General features: G+C 38.2%; 1 protein-coding gene across 2 annotated transcripts in view; it reads left to right on the forward strand.

The window, feature by feature from the left end:
• Positions 1–27,991, forward strand: part of gda (guanine deaminase) — a 73,416-nt gene that overhangs the window by 25,473 nt on the left and 19,952 nt on the right. For both annotated transcript variants that reach the window (XM_069922702.1, XM_069922703.1), the window contains 3 exons: positions 11,337–11,424; positions 20,129–20,234; positions 23,572–23,599. In XM_069922702.1, the coding sequence (XP_069778803.1) occupies positions 11,337–11,424; positions 20,129–20,234; positions 23,572–23,599 (222 nt within the window). The remainder of the gene's footprint in view (positions 1–11,336; positions 11,425–20,128; positions 20,235–23,571; positions 23,600–27,991) is intronic.

Genomic DNA, 27,991 nt, shown 5'->3' on the forward strand with positions numbered 1-27,991 from the left:
TAATTTTATGCAAATTTGTATAACTGAAAAATTAATTGAAAGATCAAAACAAAAATATTATGAATTGGGAGAAAGAGCACATAAGGCTTTGGCTTGGCAATTAAAAGATGAACAAACTTCAAGAACTATTAATGCTATTAAAAGGAACTCTTTAAAAAAAAAAGTTACTTAAACCTCAATAAATAAATAAATAATTCCTTTGAAGATTTTTATTTTAAATTGTATACATCTCAGTCTGATAATGATAAAAGTAAGATTCAGAATTTTTAACTAAAATTAATTTATCTACTTTAAATTGCCAAGATGCTCCATTTACGGTGAGGGAAATTATTAATGCCCTTAATTCTTTAATTCCTTAATTCTTTACAAAGTGGCAAGTCTCCTGGATAGGATGGTTTTCCACCAGAATTTTGCAAGAAATTTAAAGATATAGTAATACCTCCTTTTATGGATGTATTGAAGCAGGCAAGTAAAACCCATTCTCTACAGGAATATTTTTTTTAATGCAATTATAACGGTTATATGTAAGAAAGATAGGGATCCATTAAAAATGGAATCTTATAGACCAATAACGTTATTAAACATTGATTATAAGATTATAGATAAAGTCTTAGCAAATAGATTGGCTAATTATTTACCAGATTTAATTCATATAGATCAGTCTGGGTTTGTTAAAGGAAGACATTCTGCAGATAATATTGGTAGACTGATTACTTGCATCTCAAAAGAAAGGTGAATTGGCTGTGGCAGTGGCTTTAGATGCTGAGAAGGCTTTCGTTAGGCTACAATGGAATTATTTAAGGTGTTGGAAAAATTTGGTTTTGGATGTTAATTTATTAATTGGTTTAAAACATTACAACCTTGGCAGAAGGATTTTTATATAACGAATGCACAAATTTCTTTTTTTTTCATTGTCTAGATCAGTGGTTCTCAACTTTTTTCTTTCAACTCACATACCACTTTAAGTATTCCCTATGCCATTGGTGCTCTGTGATTAGTAAGGGATTGCTTAAGGTGGTACGTGGGTGGAAAGAAGTTGTTTGAAAATACTGTTTTAATTGTACCTAATTAACTTGTTACATACACGGTTTCATAACGCCAAAGGAAATGGGCCAATTGATTTTTCTCAAGCAAAATATATCTGTAACATTAGAGTCTAGAGCAGTTATTCTCAGCTTTCCCTTTCCACATAAATCCCAACTTAATCAATCCTTAACTAATCACAGAGCACCGATGGCATAGGGAATACTTAAAGTGGTATGTGAATGGAAAGAAAAAGGTTGAGAACCACTGGTCTAAATCAAGTAGAAAAGGATGTCCATCAACTCCAGCTTTATTTGTTTTAGCAATTGAACCATTAATGGAATTAATAAGACAGGATATTAGTATTAAGGGTATAAAAGTTAGTACAGAGAAACAGAAGATTAATTTATTTGCTGATGTTTTGATTTATATGCAAATTTTATGTGTTCTTTGCATACAAGATGGAAATAATATGGTGAAATATCAGGTTATAAAATTAATTGGGACAAAAGTGAAATTGTGGCCTTGGTAAAAGGAGATTATATTCATTGTAAACAACTTACCTAATTTAAATGGTCAGAAAATGGAATTAAATATTTGGGGATAAGAATTGATAATGATTTAAATATTTTATATAAATTAAATTATTTACCCTTATTTAATAAAATTAAGGATGATTTAAATAAATTAAATAATTTGCTTATAACTTTAATGGGTAGAGTAAATTGTATTTAAAATGAATATTTTTCCAAGGGTTCAATATCATTTTCAGTCAATTCCTTGCGGTATATCTAAAAAAAAAGAATCCAAATTTAAGTATAAGGAAGTTTTTATGGAAAGATGTCTTAGAGTTTTAGAGAAATTAACTTGGAAGTTTGAATTAGGAGGTTTACAACTTTCTCATTTTAAGAACGATTATAAGGCAGCCCAACTGAAATTCATTAATGGAATGTTTGATTTGGAGAAATATTTAACTTCAGCTAAAATAGAAATGAGTAAAATAGGTGAAGATCATATACAAGATTTTATTTATAAATGGAATTCTAAATAATTAACAGGAATTAGAGATGCACTTATTTTGAGATATTTGATTGAATTATGGAATAAAATAGATGAGATAGGTGAAAAAGGTTGAATTTCCCGAAGAACATCTCTATATCAAAATAGATTTCTTCCTTTTTCTATGAAAAATCAATTTTTAAGGACGGAGTCAAATGGGAATAAAAATAATAGAAGATTGTTTTGAGGCAGGTCAATTTATTAATTTTCAACGAATGAAGGAAAAAATTAATATCCTGAATAATACTTTTCTCTGTTATTAAGTTAAAGCATTTTTGATTGATAAGTTAAGTCGCAATTTGAGATTACCTAGAAAAAATGAATTTGAATTATTAATTACTAGGGGTGGTATGAATAAATTTATTTTAGAGATGTTTAAATTACTTCAGAAAACAGTTCCTACAATAGGAATTCATAAATTAAGATTAAAATAGGAGGTTGATTTAGGTATACAAATAGATGAAAATGATTGGAAGCAACTTTTTAAGGATGGTATGAAAATTATTAAATAAGATATAGATTAGTTTAATATAATTTCTTGCATCAATTATATTTAACTCCCCAAAAATTAAAGAAGTTGAATTGAGTAGTATCAGATTTATATTTTAGATTCGGTCAAGAAATTGGTTCATTTTTCATTCTACTGGGAGTGTCTGAGAGTAAAACATTTTTGGTTAGAGGTAAAAAAAAATTTGGAGAAGATATTAAAGGTAAAACTCCCACTAGATCCCATGTTATTTTTGTTGGATGATATTAAAGTGATTAGTTTTAGATTAAAATTAACTATGTATCAAATTGAATTTTTACGATTAGCTTTGGCTGTTTCTAGAAAGTGCATTGCCGTTACTTGGAAATCAAATACAGATTAAGGATTGGAAAGATGGCCTGCTGAATTGCATTCTTGTATTCCACTTGAGAAAATAACTTATAATTTGTGTAATAAATATAATTTCTTTTTGAAAATATGGAGCCCATACTTACAATATATAGATTTGAAAGACTCCCTGAAAACTCACCCCACTGGTAACCCTTAGCTCCAGTATTATGTGTAATGAGATGTGTTTTTTTCCCTCATTTGGCAATCTCCTTACTTTTTTTTCTTGTGTAATGTTGGGGTGGAGAGGGAGGGATTAGGGTACATTTATTTTTTATATATATAAATATAAAATGTGCATGCCACATATGTTTTTTTTAAATTTATTCATTTTATAATTGGAGATATGGTTTTAAAATTCATAACTATCCTGTTAACCTATGTGGTGACCTTGAGGGATGTATGAATTCATCCACACTCTTGAACTAACCATTAATCCTGTACTCAGCCTTCTGGTTTGTCCTTCCAAAATGCATCACCTCCCAATTATCCATATTGAAATCCATCTACCACTTTGCTGCCCAACTCTGCATCCTGTCTATATCCTCTTGTAACCTTTGACAACCTTCAGCTCCATCCACAACTCCTCCAACCTTTATGTCATCTGCAAATGTACTGATACATCCTTCCACTTCTTTATCCAGGACATTATAAAAATCACAAAGAGCAAGGGGCCCAGAACAGATCCCTGCAGCACTCCACTACTCACTAACCTCCCCACAGAATTCTTTCCTTCACGACTGCTCTCTGCTTTCTTCCTACAAGCCAATTTTTTTATGCATACAGCATGATCCTATGTCTCATGATTTTCTGGATGAGCCTCTTATGGGATTCTTGTCAAATACCTTGCTAAAATCCATGTAGACCACATCTACTACCCTACTCTCATCAATTTCTTTTGTTACCTCTTCAAAAAACTGTGAGGCATGATATTCCCTTCACAAAGCCATGTTGACAATCCTTGGGTAGACTGTACTTCAAATGTTCATAGATCCTATCCTTAAGAATCTTCTCCATTAATTTGCATACCACTAACATAAGACTCACTGGTCTTTAATTCCCAGGATTCTCTCTATTACCTTGTTTAAACAAGGGGACTACATTTGCCATGCTCCAATCCTCCAGCACCTCTCCTGCGGCCAAAGAGGATTCAAAGATCATAGCTACTGCCCCAGCTCTCTCTTCCCACAACAGCCTGGGCTATATTGTGTCTGGCTCCAGGGACCTATCAATCTTGATGTTTTTAAGAAGATCCAACACTTCCTCTCCTTTAACCTCCACATCATCCAGCAGAAAGGCTTGGTCAATTTTGGCCTTACCATGATCAAGGTCTTTTTCTCTTGTGAATACTGACACAAAGGAAGAGTAGCATTACTGGTCAGGGACAGAGAGAAAGGGAGGGGACAATGTCAAGGGAGTGTCTACTGAGTCAGTGGTCAGAAATAGGAAGGGAGCAATCAATATACTGGGAGTAGTTTATGGCCCCCAAATAGCCCTCGTGATACTGAGGATTGGTGCACAAATTACAAGGAGGCTGTTGTGGGAGATTTCAACTTCCCAAATATTGACAGGCACCTCCTAAATGCAAGAGGGATAGATGGAGCAGAATTTGTCAGGTGTGTCCAAGAAGGATTCCTGACGGTATGCTGTCAAGTCCACTAGAGGAGAGGCCATACTGGATCTAGTACTAGGTAAAGAATCTGGTCAGATGATGGACCTCTTGGTTGGGGACCATTTGAGTGCTAGTGACCACAACTCCCTGAGCTTTAACATCGCTACGGACAAGGATAAAAGTAGACAAAATGGGCAAATGTCTAATTGGGGAAGGATTAATTATAAAGGGATGAGGCAGGAACCAAGGAGAGTAACTTAGGAATAGATGTTCAAGGGAGAAAGCACAAGAGTAATGTGGGGGATGTTTAGGGACCTGTTTGTGCAGGGTTCTGAATAGGTTTGTCCCATTGCGACAGGGAAAAGATGGTAGGAAAAGTGAACTGTGATTGTCAAAATAGGTGAAGCAGCAAGTTAAGAGGAAGAAGGAAGCATACATTAAATTTAGAAAGCAAAAAAAGAGGAAGGCTGTGAGAATTATATGGTAGCCAGGAAGGAACTTGATAAAGGACTTGGGCGAGCTCAAGGGGAGGATGAGAAGGCCGTAGCAAATAGGATTATGGAGAACTCCAAGATGTTTTATGTGTACGTGAAGAACAGAAGGATGACAAGAATGAAGAGAGGGCTACTTAAGGATGAAGAGGCAGTATGTGCCAAGAGGCTGAGGAGGTCCTAATTGAATTCTCTTGAGGTCAGAATAGAACAAGCTTGAGGACTCCTCCATGTTGAGATTAGAAAAGAAGTAGTACTGGATTTTTTTTTAAATTAAGATCACTAAATCCCCAGGTACAGACAAGATATACCCCAGGTTGCTGAGGGAAGGGAAGAAAGAGATAGCTGGAGTGTTGGCCATGAACTTTGTATCTTCCTTGGCCATAAAGAGGTGCAGGAGGATTGGAGAATGGCAAATGTTGGCCCCTTGTTTAGAAAAGATAATAGGGAGAATCCAGGTAATTATAGACCAGTGAGTCTTATATTAGTGGTGGATTCTTAAGGTGAGCATTTGGAGAAGTACAGACTTCTCAGGGATAGTCAGCATGGCTTTATGAAGGAAAGTTGTGCCTTACATGCCTATTTGAGTTTTTTTGAGCAAGTAACAAAAGAAATTGATGAAGTTGGGGCAGTAAATGTGGTCTACATGGATTTTAGTAAGGCATTTGACAAAGTCCTCCATGAGAGACTCATTCAGAATGTCATGAGGCATGAGATGCATGGAATCTTGGCTGTGTGGATTCAGGATTGGCTTACCTTTAGAAAGTGGAGAGTAGTAGACAGAAAGTATTTTGCCTGGAGGTCAGTGACTATTGGAGTTCCGCAGGGACCTTTTCTGGGACCCTTGCTCTTGGTGATTGTTTTTATAACTCACCTTGATGAAGAGGTGGAAGGATGGGTCAGTAAGTTTGCATATGATGCGAAGATTGGAGAAGTTGTGGATAATGTTGAAGATTGTTGTCTGGTTACAAAACAGTATAGACAGGATGCAGAGTTAGAAAAGTGGCAGATGGAGTTCAGTCTGGACAAGTGTGAGGTGATGCATTTTGGAAGTTCAAACTTGAAGGCTCAGTACAGGATTAATGGTCAGATACTTAAGTGTGGAAGAGCAGGGGTCCAAATCCATACATTGCTCAAGGTTGCCACACAGTTTGATAGGATGGTTAAGAAGGCCTATCGGACACTGGGCTTTATTAGTTGGGGGATTGAGTTGAAGAACCAAGAGGTCATGTTGCAAGTCTGCAAATCTCAGGTGAGATCACACTTAGAATATTGTGATCACTCTATCAAAACCTTTCAATATTTGAAATGTCTATGAGATTTCCCTCTCCCCCTCATTCTCCTATATTTCAAGTACAACCCAAAAGCTGCCAAACATTCCTTGCAATCCAGGATTCATCCTAGTAAATTTTCTCTGCACCCTCTCCAACAACATCACATCCTTTCTAAGATAGGGGGTCCAAAACTGTACATAGTGCTCCAAATGAGGTCTCACCAGTGCCCCATAGAGCCTCATCAACACTTTATTACTCTTATACACTATTCCTGTTGAAATGAATGCCAACATAGCATTCACTTCACTACCAATTTCACCTGGGCGTTAACTTTTAGGTTTCCCTGAACAAGGACACCCAGGTCCCTTTGCACTTCCAAGATTTGAATTTTCTCCCCATCCAAATAGTACTCTACCTGTTTATTTCCACTGTTCTAGAAATATTTGCTTTGTAGGGAATGCTTTGATCTGCTTAGGAAAGGAGACAACAATGACCAGAATACTGTTATCTAAACCCACCTCATGAAAGGGTCATTGGGCAGATCTAGTGAATTTGGAGATTAATCCATAGTCTTTCAATAGATCTTGTGTGTCTGAAAGCTGCTTGGTTGGCTTGTGTTGTATACAATTAATCAAATTCTATATCGCCTCAAAATCCTGGCCACTAACAAGTAGTTTTGCCACACTTTAGTGTTGTGTTACCAGTATATTATTGACAGGCAGAGCATGTTTGCCTTCATATAACACAATGCTGTTTTGTGTATGAATATCCTATCTCTACCACATGTACCCAATTCTTCTCTCTTCTGTATCTGAGTCCTGATTCTGAACTTGAGCTAAACCGATTGATACACACTGCTTTGCAGCATGTGCTATCACCCCTTCAACATTTGGGCTCCATTCTATCCCATACCTGGTCCCTAATTTCACTAGCTCTTCCTATTTTGTCCCTCCTGGGGATATCTTTGCATGTGCTAGCTTTTTTCACTCTACAAATCTCACTTTTCACTTCTTCCAGATTGCACTTTTGGAAAGGTGTCCCATCTAGAGTTCACTGTGGTAAGATGCTGACAGCGAATGTTTCCCATCGGACAAGATGGTTTGGATTCCTTTTTGTCATGTACATACTGCACAGTTTCCTTTTGCCCGTAAAGGTGCACGTAGATGTCACTAATCGGGTGTCCCTGCTATGGGTGTCCCTGCCATGAAAAGAACTAATAATATATCAGCTTATCTAATTTATCTATATTTAACCTCCAATTGTGTGTGGAAATATCAAACCATTACTGCTTTGGCACAATTCTGGAAAGTTATTCCAAAGTCATTCTTGGACATCCAGTATTGACAACTCTGAAATTGATTCAAAGAAATCATTACGAATGAGGTTGGAGATTCTGGGTGAAATCCTTGTCGAGGTGCTTCCAGAGAGAATGTCCTTTCAGGTGAGTGGTAGTCAAAACTCCCTTTTTCTTTGCGTAGGGGACATGAAGTGAGTGGTGTTCACAAATCTTTCAGAACCCTTTTGTGGGTCAGCCGAAATGACCGTCACAATGATCACGGTCTGGTACACTAATTCTCCTTACAGGGAGAAAACAACCAAATTGTCCATTACCACATGAGACCACTTCAGCACAGTATTCCTCCAAAGTGAAGATGCTCCAAGCTGCTTCTTTAAAAAAAAATCAAACAATATGTTGGTCACGTGACTCTGGAACCCTTCCTCTCTTTGGAAGTAGTGAAATGAGTACACATTGTCCTAGTCTGCTGTCAGCCACAATCCTGTCCAGGCTTGCAGCTTGATTTGTTAGTTCTTAAAATGACAATTCCATTCAAATGGAAATGGGACCATTTAATACCCATAAATAAAGATCTTTAGAAAAAAACTCTTCAGCTGAGACAGAAAATAATTCCTGTCAGTTGTTCTTGGCCAAGGTACTGATATTGCTCCTCCCAATACATTAAATTGTCAGCAAGCATGAAGGTATTGTTTACAAGTTAACACTATGTTTTGTCTGACCGTCCCATGTTTTATACATCCATCCATCAGTGGGTTTAAGCCTATGATGTAGGCAAAGTGGGTAACTAACTAAAAGTCAGTCAAAAGATGTCCCTCATATACATTGTATTCATATTCTGGTCGACTTTGAGAAGCGTGTGCTGCAGGTTCAACCAGTCATGTGTTCCTTGAAGTAGCATGGCTGAAGTAGTAGTAGTGCAGATATTGCTTTAGTATGTTCTGATCTACATTTCCAAGAAACCCCTTTCTTCAAAAGTTCCATAGGTGATACATCCTTGGTAAGAAACCCATCTATATGATGCCTACAATATACGACCAAGTCTAGAAGAGAACATTAACTCACACGTCTGTAGGTAGTGGTGGTTTAGCAAGTGTCCATCAGTACTCCTGAGTAAATTATACGTTGTTTTATTACCTGCACTTTCTTGGGATGAGCACACAACCCTAACTTGTGCAGTGACTATATCAGTTCCCCTAGCAATTCAACATGTTGTTTTCAAGAGCCAGTCTGAAACAGCAGCTTCACCCCTCCCACATTGTACCAGTGCCTACCAGCTTGCTATTGTGCCAAAGTTGAGCACTGTTTTCAGATAAGTAACTAATGGTATGGATTATAAATGCTAATTGGCTCGGGCTGGCCTGCCCCCTGATGACACTCTTACCTGGACTCCTCCCTGGGACCCAGGCCATAAAGGTCGGGCTATCATTCCCTTCCCTGCACTTCCCTAATTTGGATCCGGTCCAGCTCAAGTCTTTTGTACAATAAAGCCTATCGTTCCCTTTAAGTCTTTGTCATTGCAATTATTGGGGCAACTGATAGTGCCCAATAATCTATCGCACAGAAATTTTAACGTCTCCGGTAATGAAGAAGTTGCTGCACCCTAATCAGCTAGAAGTGGATCCCCAAGTCCCGGGTGCATTGGAGCTCTTCGAGCAGTGGGTCAACTGCTTTAACAACTTCCAGGAGGCCGCTGCTGGAGTGGTCGATTCGGATGAAAAGTGGCTAAAGGTCCTACAGACAAGAGTCAGCCAGAGGGCTTTCCAGGCCATCCGAAGCTGCACGACATACTCCGAGGTGATGGCTGAACTACGGATGCTATGCAAGCCCAAGGTCAACGAGATCGTCTCCCATTACCTCCTGGTGTCCAGAAAGCAGCAGCCTGGTGAGTCATTTGATGAGTTCGTCCGAGCCCTGATCACACTGGGAAAAGACTGTTTGGGGAACCCCATGGTTTCGGTGCCGGGGGCCCAGTGCATGGAAGACCTGGTCCGGGACACTTGCGTGTCGGGGTTGAGGTCAGACTATATCCGACAACGTCTCCTCGATGTGATTCAACTCCCGCTGAAATGGGCAATCCAACTGGCCAGAACCTTAGACTTGCCCCAGCACCATGTGGAGTCTATTGCGGGCAGAAGTGGGCCTACCCAGTACATGCCACCATGAGGGCTGCCATACTGGGAGTTGGCATTGGGGACAGCCAACCTAAGTGAGGCTGCAGTAGCACCGGAATTGTCAAGGTGCAACTTCTGCGGGCAGGCAAGACATCCACGACATCTCTGCCCCGCAAAAGAAGCTACCTGCTCAGGCTGCGGGAAAAAGGGCCACTACCAATGTGTCTGCAGGTCCAGAGCCCCATCTCAGAGCAGCATGGCATGTATGGCCGAGGAGATTCCAGTGCCGACCACATATTCTGTAAGGCGAGAGTCATTTTACCCGCTCCCGTCCTCTGTGCAGCAGCAGCCCTCACCAGCAACATCACTTCCGCCCCCGACGATTTAACTTCTACCTTCTTCACCGGCATTGACAGCGTGATCAACATGGAGGCCACCATCTTGGGCATCAGGTCTCCCCACCGACGACAAAGACTTGAGGGGAACGATAGGCTTTATTTCAAACTAGGGAAGTGCAGGGAAGGGAAAGGTGTCCCGACTTTTATGGCCTGGGACTCAGGGGAGGAGTCTAGAATAGAGTGTCATCAGGGGGTGGGCCAAACCAAGCTAATTAGCATATACAATCCATACCATTACAGTAACAACAAGTGGTTCTTGTCTCAAGCGTGCCGGAGCCTATTTCACTGAATTAGTCCATTCCAATTGGTCTGCAGTGCCTGTCATGACTGAACCTGTGGTGACCCCAAATTCATGAGACCTTCCCCCAGAGTGCTCAATCTTTTCTACTCTGCTCAATTCTCTCTGACCCTTCTTGGATTGATCCTTTGTCCACCTTGCCCTATCATATGACTATTGATTCAGGCACTGCAAGCTCAGATCTGTAGAAAAGATACATTGGTTACCTCGTGTCCACGTTGCCCTTCTTTTGATCTGCCAATGACGTGAGATGAAGGGAGTGGGAAGAGATTTGTGTTGACCATTAACTTCGATACAGATTGTTTGGGCCAAGTAGCCTGTTTCTGTGTTAGATATAAGATGAGGGGTTTAGTTATGTGGCGAGTTCCTAATGGCAGAGGAGTCAACAACCAGAACAACACCAAAGTTAACAGGAGGAAAACATTTTTTCCTCTCTTAGAAGTAATGCAGGAGGGAATAATGAACAGATTCAATGCTTCCTTTCAAGAGGTTGAAGGAAAAACAAATGCAGAGTTACAGGGAGAAGATAGGATAGTGAAACCATCTGAATTGCTCCTCCATAAAACCGATTATGGAATCAGTGGGCTAAATGTCTTCCTTGTGCACTGTAACCTTCCAGTGAAAGCTTGTGTAAATGCAAGGGTCCATCAATTCCTCCCCACTGGTATGTTCAGTGCATTATATCAACAAACCACAGAGAACCAGGGATGGAGTCTACTTTTTGGTGCATTTAATGTTTTGGACAAAGGAAGCATTTCCAGGTAATATTCTTTGCCTATTGGTGATGTTCTGTTTCTCGGATAAGGGACAGCTTAGAAAGAGGAAGAAAAATAAAGTTTTTTAATGCAAAAAAAACCCTGCACAAACTTCACACAAAGATCATCTTCTTTATTCAACAGAAAAGAACATTGAGAAATGGCACAACTACTGCGTGCTACTTTGCAACTATCCACACCGAGTCAACGTTAAAACTCTGTGACATCATTGGTAAGAGGCTTATCCAACTCTATTCATTTTAGACAATCCATGGATATCTGCACTGATCCACTTTGAAAGATGCAAAAGCAAGGCTGAGGACAATTTCCTTTTCTGCGTAATACAGCTCATAACTTTGGTGGTTGGCTCAACCCCCCTCACTGGGGTATATTTTGACGGAGTATCATGAATTACTTATTTAAAATGTCCATTGAATGTGCCTATATCCTTTTCTATTTGCCCACTGTGCTTCAAGCAACTCCTCTTTCTTCTGTAATTGCATTTAGGTTCAATATAATTGTTTCTAACCTAAGTTTCTTGCTCTCAAACAGGATACAAAAGTCTACTATGCTAATACCCAGGAGATCTTTTACTTTCAATTAATTTATTAAATCTTCCTCATTACTCATTATCCAACCTAAGATAACCTGTCCTCTGGTTGCAGCATAGTATATTGTTCTAAGAAACTATCCCAAAAGCAGACGGGTAGGTGAGCAGACAGGAGAAAGAGCTGTTTAACAGGAATACAGCACAAACAACATCAAATGCATGTAGCATTAGAAACAAAGTAGACGACCTGGTTGCACAGATTCAACTAAAAAAGTATGACATTATGGCCATTACTGAAACATGTCTCAATGAAGTGTGTGATTGGGAGCTCAATAATAAGATCAGCCATGATCTCGTTGAATGGCGGAGCAGGCTCGAAGGGTCGAATGACCTACTCCTGCTCCTATCTTCTATGTTTCTATCTGAGGATACACAGTCTATAGGAGTGATAGGCATGAGGGTGGAGGTGGAGGGGGGCTCTGATGATAACTTCCCAACTCCTATATTACATGCGATGACATTAAATCAATAGAAAGAAGGGACATTGGGTCTAAAGCGGTAGAATCAGTATGGGTTGAATTAAGAAAGGGCAAGGGTTTAAAAAAAAACCATATTAGCAGTTATATGCAGGCCCCCACACAGCAGCCAGAAAGAAGACTATGAGATACAGACAGAAATACAAAGGGCATGTCTCAACGATAATATCAAAATAATTATGGGAGATTTTAACATGTCCAGGGATTGGGAAGGACAGGAAATTACTGGATCACAGGAGAGTGAGTTTGTAGAAAACCTAATACATGGATTTTTTGATCAGTTGGTTGGGAAGCCCACCAGGGGATCTGCAGTTCTGGATTGGGTCATGTGCAATGAACCTGAGGTTATTAGGGAGTTAAAGGTCTTAGAACCTCTAGGAGGCAGTTTCAAATTTTGAAAAGGTAAAAATGTTATCAGATGTATCAGTTTTTCAGTGGAATAAAAGAAATTATGGTAGTATGAGAAAGGAATTGGCTCGTCGACTGGAAAAGCAAACTAGTCAGTGGAACAGAGCAGGATTGGAAGATATTTTTGCAAATAATAAAAGGCCTACAGGATGGATATATTCCAAGGAAAAGGAAATTAGTCAAAGGAAAGATGGTACCAATGTGGCTAACCAAAGAAGTGAAAGAAAGCTAAGATGAAAGCAAAGGGGAGGGCAGTCAAGGTAACTAAAACTAGTGGAAAATCAGAGGACTGGGATTGCTTTAAAAACTTACAGAAAGAAATTTTAAAAAGTCATTAGGAAAGAAAAGATGAGTTATAAAAGGAGATTGGCAAACAATATAAAAAAAAAACTAAGAGTTTTTTAAATATATAAAGAGTAAAAAAGAGACACATGTTGAAATAGGACTGATAGAAAACGATGCTGTGGAAATTTTAATGGGTTATAAAGATATGGCAGAAGAATTAAATCAATATTTTATGTCTGTATTCACTGTGGAAGATATTAGTAATATCCCAGACAGACAGAGTTGGATACAGTTAAGATTACTAGAGAAATTGTGCAAGGTAAATTGAATGGATTAAAGATGAGGTACACCCACAGGTTTTGAGAGGTGGCTTTGGAGATTGTAGATCCATTGGTGACAATCTTACAGAAATCAATAGTCTCTGGCATGGTTCCATGGGATTGGAAGGTCACAAATGTGGTTCCGCTCTACAAGGAAGGTGGGAAACAGAAAAAAGGAAACTATAGACCTATAAGTCTGACGTCAATGGTTGGGAAAATATTAGAGTCAATCCTCAAGGATGAAGTTATGAAATACTTGGAAATGCATGACGTGATGGGTCCTAGTCAGCATGACTTTTTAAAGGGTAGATCCTGCCTGACCAACCTATTAGAGTTTTTTAAAGAAATTTCAGGTAGGATAGACAAAAGGGAGGCTGTAGATGTTGTGTATTTGGATTTTCAAAAGGCTTACGATAAGGTGCCACATGCTAGGCTGATAAATAAAATGAAGGCTCCTGAAATTACAAGGACGCTATTAGACTGGATAGAAAATTGGCTGATGGGCAGAAAGCAAAGGGTTGAAATTAAGGGGTCCCATTCAGAATGGCTGCCTGTAACAAGCAGTGTTCTGCAGGGGTCGGTCTTGGGGCCGCTGCTGTTTACAATTTATTAATGATTTGGATGGTGGAATGAATGGTTTTGTGGCCAAATTTGCAGATGACACCAAGATGGGTGGCAGAGGAGGAAGAAACTGTAAAATAGCAGAGGGATATAGACAGATTGGGACACTGGGCAAATATATGGCAGATGAAGTACAATATTGAAAAATGTTTGGTTCTACATTTTTTTGCAGTGGAAATAAACAGGCAGAGTACTATTTGGATGGGGATAAAATTCATTCCTCGGAGAAGCAAAGAGACCTGGGTGTTCTCGTGCAGAGAAATCTAAGAGTTAACACCTAGGTAGGATTGGTAGTGAAGAAGGCAAATGCTCTGCTAGCATTCATTTTGATAGGAATAGTGTATGAGTAGAGAGGTGCTAATGAGACTCTGTGGGGCACTGGTGAGACCCCATTTGGAGTACTGTGTGCAGTTTTGGGCCCCCTATCTTAGATGTTGTTGGAGAGGGTGGAAAGGAAATTTACCAGGATGATTCCTGGAATGCAAGGGCTAATGCATGAGGAATGTTTGGTAGTTCTTGGGTTGTATTTGTTGGAGTATAGGAGAATGAGGGAGGATCTCATAGAGACATTTCAAATATTTGAAAGGTTTTGACAGAGTGAATGTGGATAAAATGTTTCCCTTGATGCGTGAATCGAGGACAAGGGGTCATAGTATTAAAATCAGAAATTATCTAATTAAAACAGAGAGGAAGAAGAACTTATTTAGTCAGAGGGTCCTCATAAAGCAGCGTAGGTCAGATCTCTATTTAAACAGGAAATGGTTAAGTATCTCATTAGGAAGGGGTATGGGGAACTGGAAATTGGAACTAAGTGTGAGCATAGTTCAGCTTAGTGCAGAGTCATGGAACAGACTCGATGGGCCTAGTGGCCTGCTTCTGTTCCTTTATCCTGAGATCTTGTGATCAATTAATCCAATTTACATGAAGATCAACATTTTCCATAATTATTGTTCTGCTCTTTTTAGTTGTCCCATTTTTTTTGTTTGTTGAGTTGCACCTTTCCCTCCCCTTTAGGATCTATGAACTACTCCTACCTATGCCTTTCCTTTGGTATTTTTTACTTCCACCCAAATTAACACAACTACTGCTTACCTGCATCTCATAACTGCAGTTGTTTCATCTCCTATTAATGGCACTACTCCACTTTTTTCTTCCTTCACATGTACCCTTGATGAAAGTTAAATATCTAGTTCCCTGCTTTGATCCATATCCTAATGGTCATTCCCTTACACCTCTGTTTGTTCCATTATTTTATCTTCCTATTACAAACAATTTGTGTATTAATAAATTTGCTTTTTGTCTTTTTTATTTATCTTACATTTTTTCTGTACTCTGGCCTTATTTGAGATGAGTTTATTGTCATACACACAAGTACAAATTACAGTTACATCAAACTTATTACTTGCTGCAGCTATTGATGTAAGATGCACCATCTACAATAGTATAAATTAAGTCACCACAATATGTCAAAGAGAAAAAGGGATAATAAACATATTCACAATTGCAACAAAAGTCATTGCAAGAAAAAGTGATGAGCAGACAGTGTTTTTGGTGGTCCTAGACTAGTTTAGGGTTAGGTTCGTATTGTATGTGAAGGTTCAAGAGCTTGATAGCTGTTGGGAAAAAAATGCTTGCCCTTGATTTATTTTCCTTCTGCTTTTGCATTCAACTATTCTTTCATTCATCTCTTGTTTCTCTCTTCCTAGTCACACTGCTTAGTTGCCATGCCTGTGCTATTCCTGTTAAATCTTGTGCACTTGGACTAAGAGATGGGTCCTGGACAAGTGGGTGGTGGAGATGGAGAAGAGTCTTTAATTGGAGGTGAAAGTAGAAGAAGGGGGTCAGAAAAGAGATGGATTAGTAACTGGCCCAGTATAACCAGCCCTCTCCAGAGAAAAGTTTAAAAGAGTGGTAAATAAGTAAATCCTTGATTTGAAACAATTAAAAACAGAAAGATAAACAGTTGAAGAAAAATATGAAGATGGCACCCAAAAAAAGAAAAACCTACAATGGACAACAGAGAAGAAGCAATGAAAATGATAAAGATAAGGAAAAAGGCCATAGCTGCACAGTGGATCCAGGATCTGTTCCGAAGAAGGTAACCCAATCTGCGCGGTCTGCAATTGAACAAGTTCGGGGCAGTACGGGCTTCACTGGTGGCTCACAGAGTCATGAAAGGAAACGTTACTACACGTGCGTGAGGAGCCGCGCATGCACAGAACTCATTTTAAACAGGACACTGAAGAAAGGATGTTGGCAACAGGTTGTTTCAAGTATAATAGAAGTCGATTTAGAAATATTTGCTGGAACAGAGTCTATATCAAGTGAAGAATTGGACCCAGAAGTATTAGAAGAAATGGAAAAAATTAAGAGGAGAAAGGTAAACTTCAAACTCAAATAGTGGATATATAATATTTTGATTAACAATTAAAAAATTTAATGGAAAGACTGTTGTCTGAAATTTAAGTTAAGAGAAACTGTGTATTGGAAACATGTTAAAATACAATGTGTGACGAATGTAACAATGGATATGAAAAAACAATTTGAAGCGGAGAAAGAGTGAAAGGTGTGGAGGTAGATATGGCTGTTTTGAAAGAAAAAACATATGAATAAAGATGTTACTAAGACACAAAAAATACTGGCTCAGAAAATAGATGTTGTAGAAAACTTTAACAGATGCATTAATATAAAAATAGTAGGTTTGAACGAGAGCAATGAATGCACAGACCTCAAAGAATTTTTAAAACAATGGATCCTGCAAGTCTTAGGAGCTGAAGAGTTTCAAGAGAATGTTGAAATTGAAAAAGCTAAAAGCATCAAATAAATCAAAAACCACGATCTATTTTGGTAAAATTGTTACTCTACCCAGTAAGAGAAAAAATATTAGAACTGGATGCTAGACAAACCAAGGAAAGAAAAGGACCACTGGAATACAATGGAAGTAAAACATTTTTTATCCAGATACAAGTTTTGAACTATTTTTTTATTTTAAAAGTAAAGAATTCAACAAAAAATAGATATTATGGAAGAAAGGCTACAACTTTATCTTGCATTTTCCAGCCACTTTGAAAATATTTATTACTGGCAGAAAAAACATTTTTTTGTTGAACCAGAAAAAGCCATGCAGTTTGCTGAACATTTGCTAGAAAATCAACAAGAAAAAGTGGAATTAATGCAATGAAAGGACAACTGAAATTTTGATTCAAAGTAATATTAGATTGTATATATATTATAGATGTTAAAGACTTCATTGTATTAAGGCTTTCATTTTTTTGGGTGAAAATGTCTATAAATTCTCTTGGGGGGGGTGGGGTGTTGGGGAAGGAGGACAGTATGCTGCAAGTTCATGGGACAATTGTGGTGTATACTGCCACCCAAGATGTTAAGGGTGTTGTGACTGTCTTACAAGTTAATAAAGACAATTCAATTAGGATTTTTTCCTTTCTTTCTCTTAAAAATTCTTATTTTTCTTACTTTTTATGTTACTTAGGTCCTCAAGTATAGTCAAAAATAATAATTTTCGAATAGGTATTTTTAGAGGAATAGAGTTGGAGGATTTGAAATGGGGATACACAAATAAATTGAGATTAATAAAATGAATACATTGAAATTTATAACAATATAAATGGAATACAGAATTGGATTAAAAGGAAAAAATTATTGACACTATATTTAAAAAAAATAAAAAATACATGTAACATTTATACAAGAAACACATTTAACAGAGGCAGAACATCTTGAAGAGAGATTGGGTGGGTTACATATTGGCATCTTATAATTCAATAGCTAGAGGAGTTGCTCTTTTAATCAACAAAAATTTACCCATTAAAATAGAAAAAGTAATTATGGATCTGGCAGGTGGATACATTGTGATAATCTGTAAAAAGATTTCTAAATCTTAGATATTATTTAATATAGATGCACCTAATGAGGATGATGAGAAATTTATGCAAGATGTTTTTATGCTTATCAAATACTCAAGGAGATATTTTGTAAGGGGGAGATTTTAATTTTATTTTTGATCCTTTATTAGATAAAACTGGAAGAAATACCATTTAAAAAAAAATAAATAATAAAGCAGCAAAACTTACATTGCCTAATGCAGGATATGGAATTAAAAGAATAAAATATTGTTTTTGGGTAAAATTTTAATGACATTTCAACAATTAAAAGTTAATTATAAAATATTAAATGACAATATTTTCTTATTATCAACTAAAAGCATATTTAAAAGAGAAGAGAGGATCAAGTTTAAGGCTACCTGAATCAAGTTGTTTTGAATTTATAATTTCAGATACATTGATAGTTAAATATTTATTACAAATATATATATTAAATTACAAAATAATAAAAATTATAAAGAAATGTACAAATCAAAACAACGTTGGGAAGAGGATTTAAATATTCAGATAAAAGTGAAATTTGGTCTGAACAATTTGGTATTATGACAAATACAATAAATACTCAGTATCATACGACACGATACAATCCGTTACATAGATTATATATTGCACCTCAAAAATTAAAGGAATAGAATCCCACATTATCAGATAAATGTTATCGTAGTAAACAAAAAATTGGTACATTACAGCATTTAATTTGGAGATATGAAAAAGTTAAATTTTTCTGGGATGAATTGAATTTAATATTAAATCAAATCATAAAAAATTAAATACCTAAGGATCTGAAAAATTTTCTATTAAGTAATACAAAGGAAAAAGACTTACAATTAAAATTGGATAGGTCTCAACAATTTATTATGATTGTTTTAATAGCAGCAAAAAAATCAATAGCAACAACTTAGAAAATGGAAATATCTTTGAAAATACAGTGCTATATAGAAAAGGATAACTGTATTCCATTAGAATTACCTATAATTTAGAGATAATTTTAGACAATTTCAACAAATTTGGAAACCACATAAAGTTAATTGGTGATCACCAAATTCAATCCTCCAACTCTTAAAGGGATAGAATATGTTATTGAATATATTATATATAATATGATTCATTGAGTCAATAACAGTTTGATAATAATTAGGTGTCACTTTCTTCCTTTTGGGTTTAATTTTGAGGGAAGGAGAGGGAGGAAGGATGGGGAGAAAATGGAAAATGTATGTTATATATGAACTTGTGTATGTATAATTTATAGTTCTGAAATTTTGTGACTTAATAAATAATTTTTTTAAAAAAAAGAAAAGAGATGGATCCCAAAGGAAATGGGAGAGATGGTGAGTGGGGTTGCTCAACAAGTAATTAGTGGAGGGTGTCTGAGAATATTGACAGGGATTGGGAAGCTGGGAGGTGGAAAACATCCTGAAGAGAGGAAAGCTATGCAAGTCACCTATCCAGAAGGTGAAACTTAATGGCACAGGAAATGTTTACTTTGAACATTATAGATGCAGCAGAGAAGGGTGGGGTGGGGGGGTGGAAGGAGGAGGTAAGACAAACACACAAGGAAGAAGGGAATAGCGTTGCACTAGTGGGTTTAAAAGAGCAAGAGCATGAGTAGCTTGAGGGATGAATAAATACTGGATGAGCCAAATAGCCTACTTCAGCAATGTAGACATTAAATTTGGTCAAAATGATGATTAATTTGCCCCCAGCAAGTTGCAACAAAATCTATTTGTAGTGATGAGGGATATTTATTTACGAGGACAGCAAGGAGATCTCTGCCATTTGTGTCCACTTGAGAGGACAAACAGAACCTCAGTTTATGCGACATTTCCAAGTCAATAATACCTTAGCATTGCTCTGAGGTCTCAACTCTGATATGAGCTCCCATTTCTGCAGAATTGACATCGGCCCAGGAGAGACCTGCTACCTAGGCCATATCAATTGGCAACCATGGTGAAGTAGATGAGCACAAAGATATAGTCTGACACTTCAGTCTCGTTAGCTAGATTATTGGAGAGGCAGATTTTCAGACAACAGTTTAAACTGAAATTGTGTCTGTACTCTGAACCATCTTGAGAGAGTGACTAATGACCTAATGTATGCACATTACCAGTGAGTGGCAATTCTGCCTGGCCCTTTCATAAATATGAGTTGTATGTGATGTCATGTATGTACTCTGACAATAAATCTGAAATCTAATCTAAAATCTGATCATCATTGCACTGGTGTGACTCAGTTGAGTTCCAGTATCAAAAAAGTGACATTTGTATCATCCACCGACTTTGAATAATTGATGAATACAAATTTTTCTTTGATGCAGATAAATTTGGCCAGCGAGCTTTTGTGGGTAAAGTTTGCATGGATATTAATGATAATTTTGCTGAGTACAAAGAAACAACACATGAATCTGTGAAGGAGACAGAAAGGTAATGCACTGTTTTTGAGTCTTTCTGGCTTGTCATGCACTGCAAGTTTCAAACCAGACCTTGCCTGTATGTTCAATAACTAAGCAGCAACCATCATAGACTAAAGATTTTCATTGCTGATTCTCACTGCATTGCAGGCCATTTAGTTGATTTCCCCCCCCCCCCCCCCCACCCCCCCACACACTCCTTAACTTAAAAATCATATCAGTTCAATCTCCTGGCAAGAGTCCAAGCTGATCATAGAATGGTGAGGAAAAACCAGCAAAAGTTGACATTAGGTCCCTTTGAGGCTGAAACATTGGAAATCAGACTGAATAATAAAAACAATTGCAGCAAAATTAAATACTCGACATTTGTCTTTGCAGAACAGGTGAAAATTGAGGAAAAATGAAAAGCTCACTCATGCTAAAACTCATTTTTTTAAAAAACGCATTGAGGAATTGATGGGACTGAATATGAAATAAATCAGACCCTGGGGAGCAGGATCCCAAGATTTCAAGGGAGGTGTATGTAGAGATGATGGATGATTGCCATTTCCCCAAATTCTATTTTTCTAGAACACAGCAGAAGAGAGCCAATAGCCACTTTTTCCACTGGCATCCCAGTTAATTGTCCCGGGATAGGATGCCCTTTGTGCCATTTCCACTGGGCCACCCTTAACTGGGACACTAATGGCTTTTCCACTAAACACACTCATCCCCAGTGTTCTACCTTCAACTGGAAACTGATGACTTTCTACTGTCCCTTTTTCACTGGTTTTGTCAACACGATGGTGTCAGCAAACACTGGGGATATGAGTAGGGGTAAAGGGGTTAATCCCCGGTGTGAAATGGCATCATTTGACGCCGGCGTTCAGATATTGTTTCCTTTCTACTGGACCCTGTCCAAGTAAATTCCTGGGACAGGGTGCCAGTGGAAAGTGGGCTGATGTTTCCCCACTATTTAAGAGTGGTTGGAGTGATAAAACCTCAGCACATAAGCGACAGTGGTGCTCTCATACTTTGGTTCCACGCACAGATTGATTCATGGGAAAATACTCCAAATACACAGTTCTTGGTGAGGCTGCACCAAGGGTTAATATCTCCATCTATGGAAGGATGTATTTGAGATAGGATCAGTGTATCAAAGATTCACTAAGTTGATACCTGGAATAGTGCTTTGGTCATTTTAAGAGAGATTAAGCAGACTCTGTCTACACTCCCTTGAATTCAGAAAATAAGAATTAATCTCAGTGAAACATACAAAATTCTTGCAGAGCTTGATTAGAGAGATGTAAGATTGGTATTTGCCTGATCGGGAGTCTTAAAACAGCAGGCAAAGTCTTAAATTAAGGAGACAATCATTCACCACAGAAATTTAAAAAAATCCTTCACCCAGAGGATGGTGGATTTTTTTTTTTGGAATATTTTATTTACAAATTTTAAACCACAGTTTTTTTAAAAAAGCTTTCGAACATTATACAAGTGGTATAAAAGAACACCTCCCACCCCCATAAAAAGAAAGAAAATATAAAAAGGACTGAAGAATGTCAAGAGAATAAACTGTATAATATATATAGTTTATTCCCTTGACATTCTTCAGTCCTTTTTACTATTTATATATATCTCATAAAATCTAATATTAGAGGTTACAGAGAAGTGAGGTCTTCAGAGAGTCTATTAAACATTCATACCCACATTTTGCAAATATGGGCACCATATTTTCCAAAATACATAATATTTATTTTGTAAACTATAAGTAATCTTCTTAAGTGCAACTACAGAGTTCTGCACACCATCTCTCCATCCTCAAGTCTGTATCTGATTTCCAAGTTGTTGCTATACACTTCCTAGAAACTGCTAAAACAATTCTTACAAATTCAGTTATAAGACCTAAATTAAAATTAACCTTGATATTGCCCAACAAAAATAACATCAGATCCTGTGGGAACTTGACCCCTTTTATTCGTTCCAAAAAATTTCCAACTTCCACCCAAGGACACTGCCACGTAGAATGCAAAAATGATCCAACCTAAAGCACAAATGCAATAATATAGGATTCAATCTTTTTAATTTTGTGGAGTCAAATATACTTGATGCAAAAAAAATTCTATTGAACCAGCCTATATCTAACATTTATAATTTTTGTCATATTCTCTTTACATAGTTCAGTCCAGTTTTTCTCATCTATTTGCCCATTTAGATCTGCTTCCCATCTCAATCTCGACTTGTGCATCCCTATTTTAGGGGCTTTCATTTGAAATAAATTATACATTACAGAAATAAATTTATTTACATTACCAGTGTGAATCAATAATTCCAAATCACTTCAACTTGGTAGGATCAAGTTCGGACCTATTTTATCAGTCAAAAACGCCTTAACTTGATAATAGAAAAGTAAGTATTATTAGGCACATTAAGCTTGATGGTGAATTTTTAGAAATAACTATAAGGGCCATAGAGGCACAATTTCTAAGATTGTCCAAGATTCTTAGATATTATCAGGTAAGTGCAAGAAAATGCTGCTGAGATACAAAGTCAGCTATGCTCTTATTGAATGGCAGATCAAGCAAAAGAGGCCAAATAGCCATGTGCCCTTCTGTTTCTTATGGTCCCTCGGCACTGTAATGTTTGCTTCAATATATGCGTTCAGATTTCCTGAGTGGGAGTTGAACTCAAAACCTTCAAAATTACAAAGAGCAATACCAGTGAACTATAGAAGACCAGCTGAGTAAGTGCCTGGATAATGTCAATTTTAGGTGGCATATTAATGGAAGAAAAAAGAGCGCAGTTGTGTGAATAGGGAATGTCCAGATATAGGAAATAAAAACAAGCAATGCTTGAAATGTTCAGCAGGTTAGCATCTGTTAAGAGAGAAATAGTTTCCATTGATCTTTCATCAGGATTTAGAGATTAGGACTCTGGTAAACTTTCATTCACATGGGATTATGTATGATAGAAATTCTAAACTTGTATCTAAATGTGGATTAGATGTTCCCCAAAGGACCCCGATAGAAAGAAATTTGGTTAATTCTGGCTTATAGTATGAAAAGCACTGTTTTAATCATACCTAATTGACTTGTTATGTGCACGGTTTCATAACTCTAAAGGAAATGGGCCAAAATGATAATTTTTCTCAAGCAAAATATTTCAGTAACAATTGGGTCTAGAGCAATGATTTTCAACCTTCCCTTCCCACTCACATACCACCTTAAGCAATCCCTTACTAATCACAGAGAACTGATGGTATAGGGATTACTTAAAATGGTATGTGAGTTTAGGGGGGCAGTTTGAAAACCATTTTGTTTGAGTCAAACCAACATGCAATATGGGCATTGAATTTTTATTCTCCTTTACAGATTTGTTGCTGAACTGGACAAACAGAAGGTAAGATGTACTCATTAATTCCTTATACAATTAATTTTTTTAAGGAATGGGCAAGAAAAGGAATTAAAAGAATAAAAGATTGCTTTTTGGGAAATAATTTATTAACACTTGAACAGATAAAAGACAAATACGGATTATCACATGGTACAATATTTTCATACAATCAGTTGAAAACTTATTTAAAAAGAAAAATTGGGAACTACCTTAAGATTACCTGACAGTAGCTGCTATGAATACTTAATTGCAGACTCTACAATAATAAAAAAAATTATAAATATGTACAGAAAATTCCAATACAAAGAAAATGATGAAGCAATGAACAAACCTAAACAGGGTTGGGGAAAAAAGATTTAAAAATACGAATAAAGAATGAAACATGGAAGGAATTATGCTCAGGAACCATGAGTACAGGTACACAATCCTTTATCTGGACATCTAAAATCCAGAAAGCTCCAAAACTGGCATTTCTTCCTGGTGCTGGTATAGTGGAGGGAGAGAGAGAGATGGCAGCACGATTAGGTTGGGTGGGGGAGAAGAGAGAAGGCAGCATGATTTGGGCAGCCAGGGGGGCGAGAGACGACAGTGCGACTCGGGCGGGCGGAAGAGACAGCAGCATGACGCGGGCAGGCAAAGGGAGAGAGATGGCAGCGTTACGGGTGGGCAAGGGGGGAGAGAGACAGCAGTGCGACTCGGGTGGGCAGGGGGGAGAGAGACGGCAGCGTGACTCGGGTGGGCGAGGGGGAGAGATACGCCAGTGCGACTGGAAGGGGGTGGATACGGCAGCTCGATTCAGGTGGGCTTAAATCTGGGCCAGCTGGCTTTTGTTCTGAAATCCGGATAAATCCAAAATTTGGAACACACTGTCCCCCAAGGGTTCCGGATAAAGGATTGTGTACCTGTAATACAATAAATACTCATTTTCATATGATACAATACAATTGACTATATAGATTATATGTGAGACCACAAAAGTTAAAAGAATGGAATCCAACGATGTCGTCAGATGATTCCGTTGTAAACAAGAAATTAAAACAATATTTCACATAATTTGGACATGTTCAAAAGTGAAAACTTTTTAGGAGGATTTAAACTTAATATTAAATAGAATTTCAAAAATAAGATACCAAAAGACCCAAAAACCTTCCTGTTAAACAACATAAAAAACAAAGATAGGGTTAAAAAAAGGATTTATTATGATTGCACTTGCAGCAGAAAAAAAGTACATGATGATAACTTGGAAAATGGAGGCAACTTGAAAAATACAATAGTACATAGAAATGAACAAGTGTATTCCATTAGAAAAAATTACCTACAATCTAAAGTACAAATATACTTGAACAAATTTGGGAACCATACATAGAGCATATTAGAAACCGCTGATTTCAGACCTCCATCTCTTAAAGTGGTAAGCTACAAGTGCGAAAATACTTAAATATGGAATTTTGGACGACATGATTTTGTTTTCCTTTTCTATTCTTTTATTATTCTTTTTTTTTTCTTTTTATTCTTGCTTTACATTATGGAGGGTGGGAGGAAGGGGGGAGAAAATGGCACCGTATATTTTAATGATGAATATTTGTATATATTGTTATTGACATGGTTCACTGAGAAGTATTAAATAAAAAATTATATTAAAAAAAAGGTAAGATGTATCCGAGTTGTTTTAGCTCATCTTTTTCCTTTCTGTTTCCTTTTTATTTTAATTTTTTTTTGCATAGTCTACACCAGTGTTTCTCAACCTTTTTCTTTCTACTCAAATACCACTTTAAGTATTCCCTATGCCATAGGTCCTCTGTAATTAGTAAGGGATTACTTAAGGTGGGTGGTATGTGGTGGAAAGAAAAAGTATGAAAACCACTGTTCTAATTGTACTTGACTCGTTATGTGTATGGTTTCATAACTCCATAGGCCAATTACTTTTTCTCAAGCAAAATATTTCAGTAACAATTGGGTCTAGAGCAGTGATCCTTACCCTTCCCTTCCCACACACATACCACCTTAAGCAATCCCTTACTAATCACAGAGTACCGATGGCATAGGGAATACTTAAGGTAGCATGTGAGTGGAATGAAAAAGATTGAGAACCATTGATTTACAATAAACTTGAAGGCCATCCTGTGGTGTGACCCAGGTTTTTTGGGGAGGGGTTATGGTGTCGGAGCCTTTATACAGAATCAAGTGGGAGGAGCCATAGGTACAGTCACAGGATGGGGTGGAGCCAGATTAATGAGTGTACAGGAGTTTACCACATTTACCCCTTTTCTTTTGGCCAGCGGGGTGACATGGGGCACAAAGTCTTACAAAAGTCTAGTCTTCAATTGTGACTGGCGGAGAGTTGGTTGCACTGCTGTAGTTGGGGCAGTTGTTTCATCCTGAACCTCCAGCACTGTGCCAACCTGCTAGGGGATGTGGTGACTCAATCGGAGTGACTGGGACAGGGCTAGGGTCCCATGGTACGAAGTGTGTGTCTATGGGAGGGGAGAGTGCTGTTTAGTGGGTATGCTCCTCAGGTGCCCCTGCACGTACGAGGTCCTGGATGGAGACAGTTTCCTTGTGCCCATCCGGGTAGGCCATGAACACATATTGGGAGTTTGCATGGAGGAGTTGGACCCTTTTGACCAGTGGGTTGGTTTTATGGCCCCTCATACGCTTCCATAGCAGGACTGGCCCTGGGGACGTCAACCAGGATGGTAAGGTGGTTCCCAACGTGGACTTCCTGGGGAAGGAAAAAATTGGTGGCAGTAGGGAATCTCTGGACCTCCTGCCAGTGAGGGACTGGCAGCCCCCTAGACTCAAGGGCAAGGAGGATGGCCTTCCATATGGTGGTGTTCTCCCTCTCCACCTGGCCGTTTCCTCTGGTGTTATAACTAGTGTTCCTGCTAGTAGCGATACCTCTGACCAGCGGTATTGGTGCAGCTCGTTGCTCATGAACGAGGACCCCCGATCACAGTGGATATATGACCGGTACCTAAATACAGTGAACAAATTATGCAGTGCCCTGATGACTGGTGATGGGAAACACGAATCCTCATTGATGTCCATGAGAAAATGCACGTTACGGTTGGTCGAGGGAAGGGGCCCTTGAAATCCATACTCCGGCATTCAAAAAACCATGTGACTTTCACTAGGTGCACCCTATCTGGTTAGTAGAAGTGCTCTTTGCACTCCGCACAGAACCGGCAGACCCCGGTCATGTGTCTGACCTCCCTGATGGAGTTCAGCAGGTTACAAGACTTAATGAAGTAAAAAAATCTCATGACACTGTGGTGGCAGAGGTAATTGTGGAGGGTCTTGAGGCTGTCTATCTGGGCATTAGCACATGTTCCTTGGGACAGGGCATGTGGGGGCTCATTGAACTTCCTTGGCCAATACAGGATATCATAGTTATAGATGGAGAGTTCAATCCTCCACCTCAAAATTTTATCATCATCTTACCCTGCAGTCTGTTGTTAGCATGAATGCCATGGCCTGTTGGTCCGTGAGCAGGGTAAAACATCTGCTGGCCAGTGCTACTTTGCCTCAACTATTGTCTGAGCCTCTTTCTCAATGGAGCAGTGACAGATTTCAGGGCCCTGGAGAATATGGGAGAAAAAAGCCACTAGTCAATCTGCCTGTTTCAAGGTGAGGTTGGACGCATCGCTCTCGACCTGAAATGGGGGAGATTCATACACCACAGACGTTGCAGCTTTAGCGATGTCTTATCCGACTGAAGGCTGCCCGGGCCGGCCACTCTTGTTGGGGGGAAGGATGTGGACTTATAAAGGGACAGGCTTTGTCCACATAATTAGGCATTCTCTAGGCATAATAGGAAAAGAACATATTGGGAGTTTGCATGGAGGAGTTGGGGCTGTGGGGAAGGGGGTGCTCTCGCAGTGGGCACTTGCGGTCGGGGTTGGAGCCAATAACTCCATTCTCCACAATACAGCCAAGGATCGGCCAGGTGGGTAGTGCGGAAACACATTTATCCCTGTTGTAGGTAAGGTTTAAGCGTTTGGCTGTTGTGAGGAATCTCTGGAGGATGGTGTCATGATCTTGCAGATCATGGCCGCAGATTGTGACATTATCCAAGTAGGGGAAGGTGGCACACAGGTAATTTTGGTCCAGAATTAAATAAAAATGTAAGGAAATTTATTTGGAGAGGTAAAATGCCAAGAATAGCTTTGGAAACTGACTTGGAAATTTGAACGAGGATTAAGATTACTGAATTTTAAAAATTATTATAAACCAGCTCAATTAAGATTCTTGTCCTCTTGTTATCAAATTGGTGAAAAAACAGCGTGGGTTCAGATTGAAATGAATAAAATAGGAGAAATTAATTCAGAGTATTTTTTGTATAAATGGAATAATGAATTATTAAAAGGGAAAATTTTAATGCACTTATTGAAGGTATGG

This window comes from Narcine bancroftii, chromosome 1 (assembly GCF_036971445.1).
Source record: "Narcine bancroftii isolate sNarBan1 chromosome 1, sNarBan1.hap1, whole genome shotgun sequence".
Lineage (NCBI taxonomy): Eukaryota > Metazoa > Chordata > Chondrichthyes > Torpediniformes > Narcinidae > Narcine > Narcine bancroftii.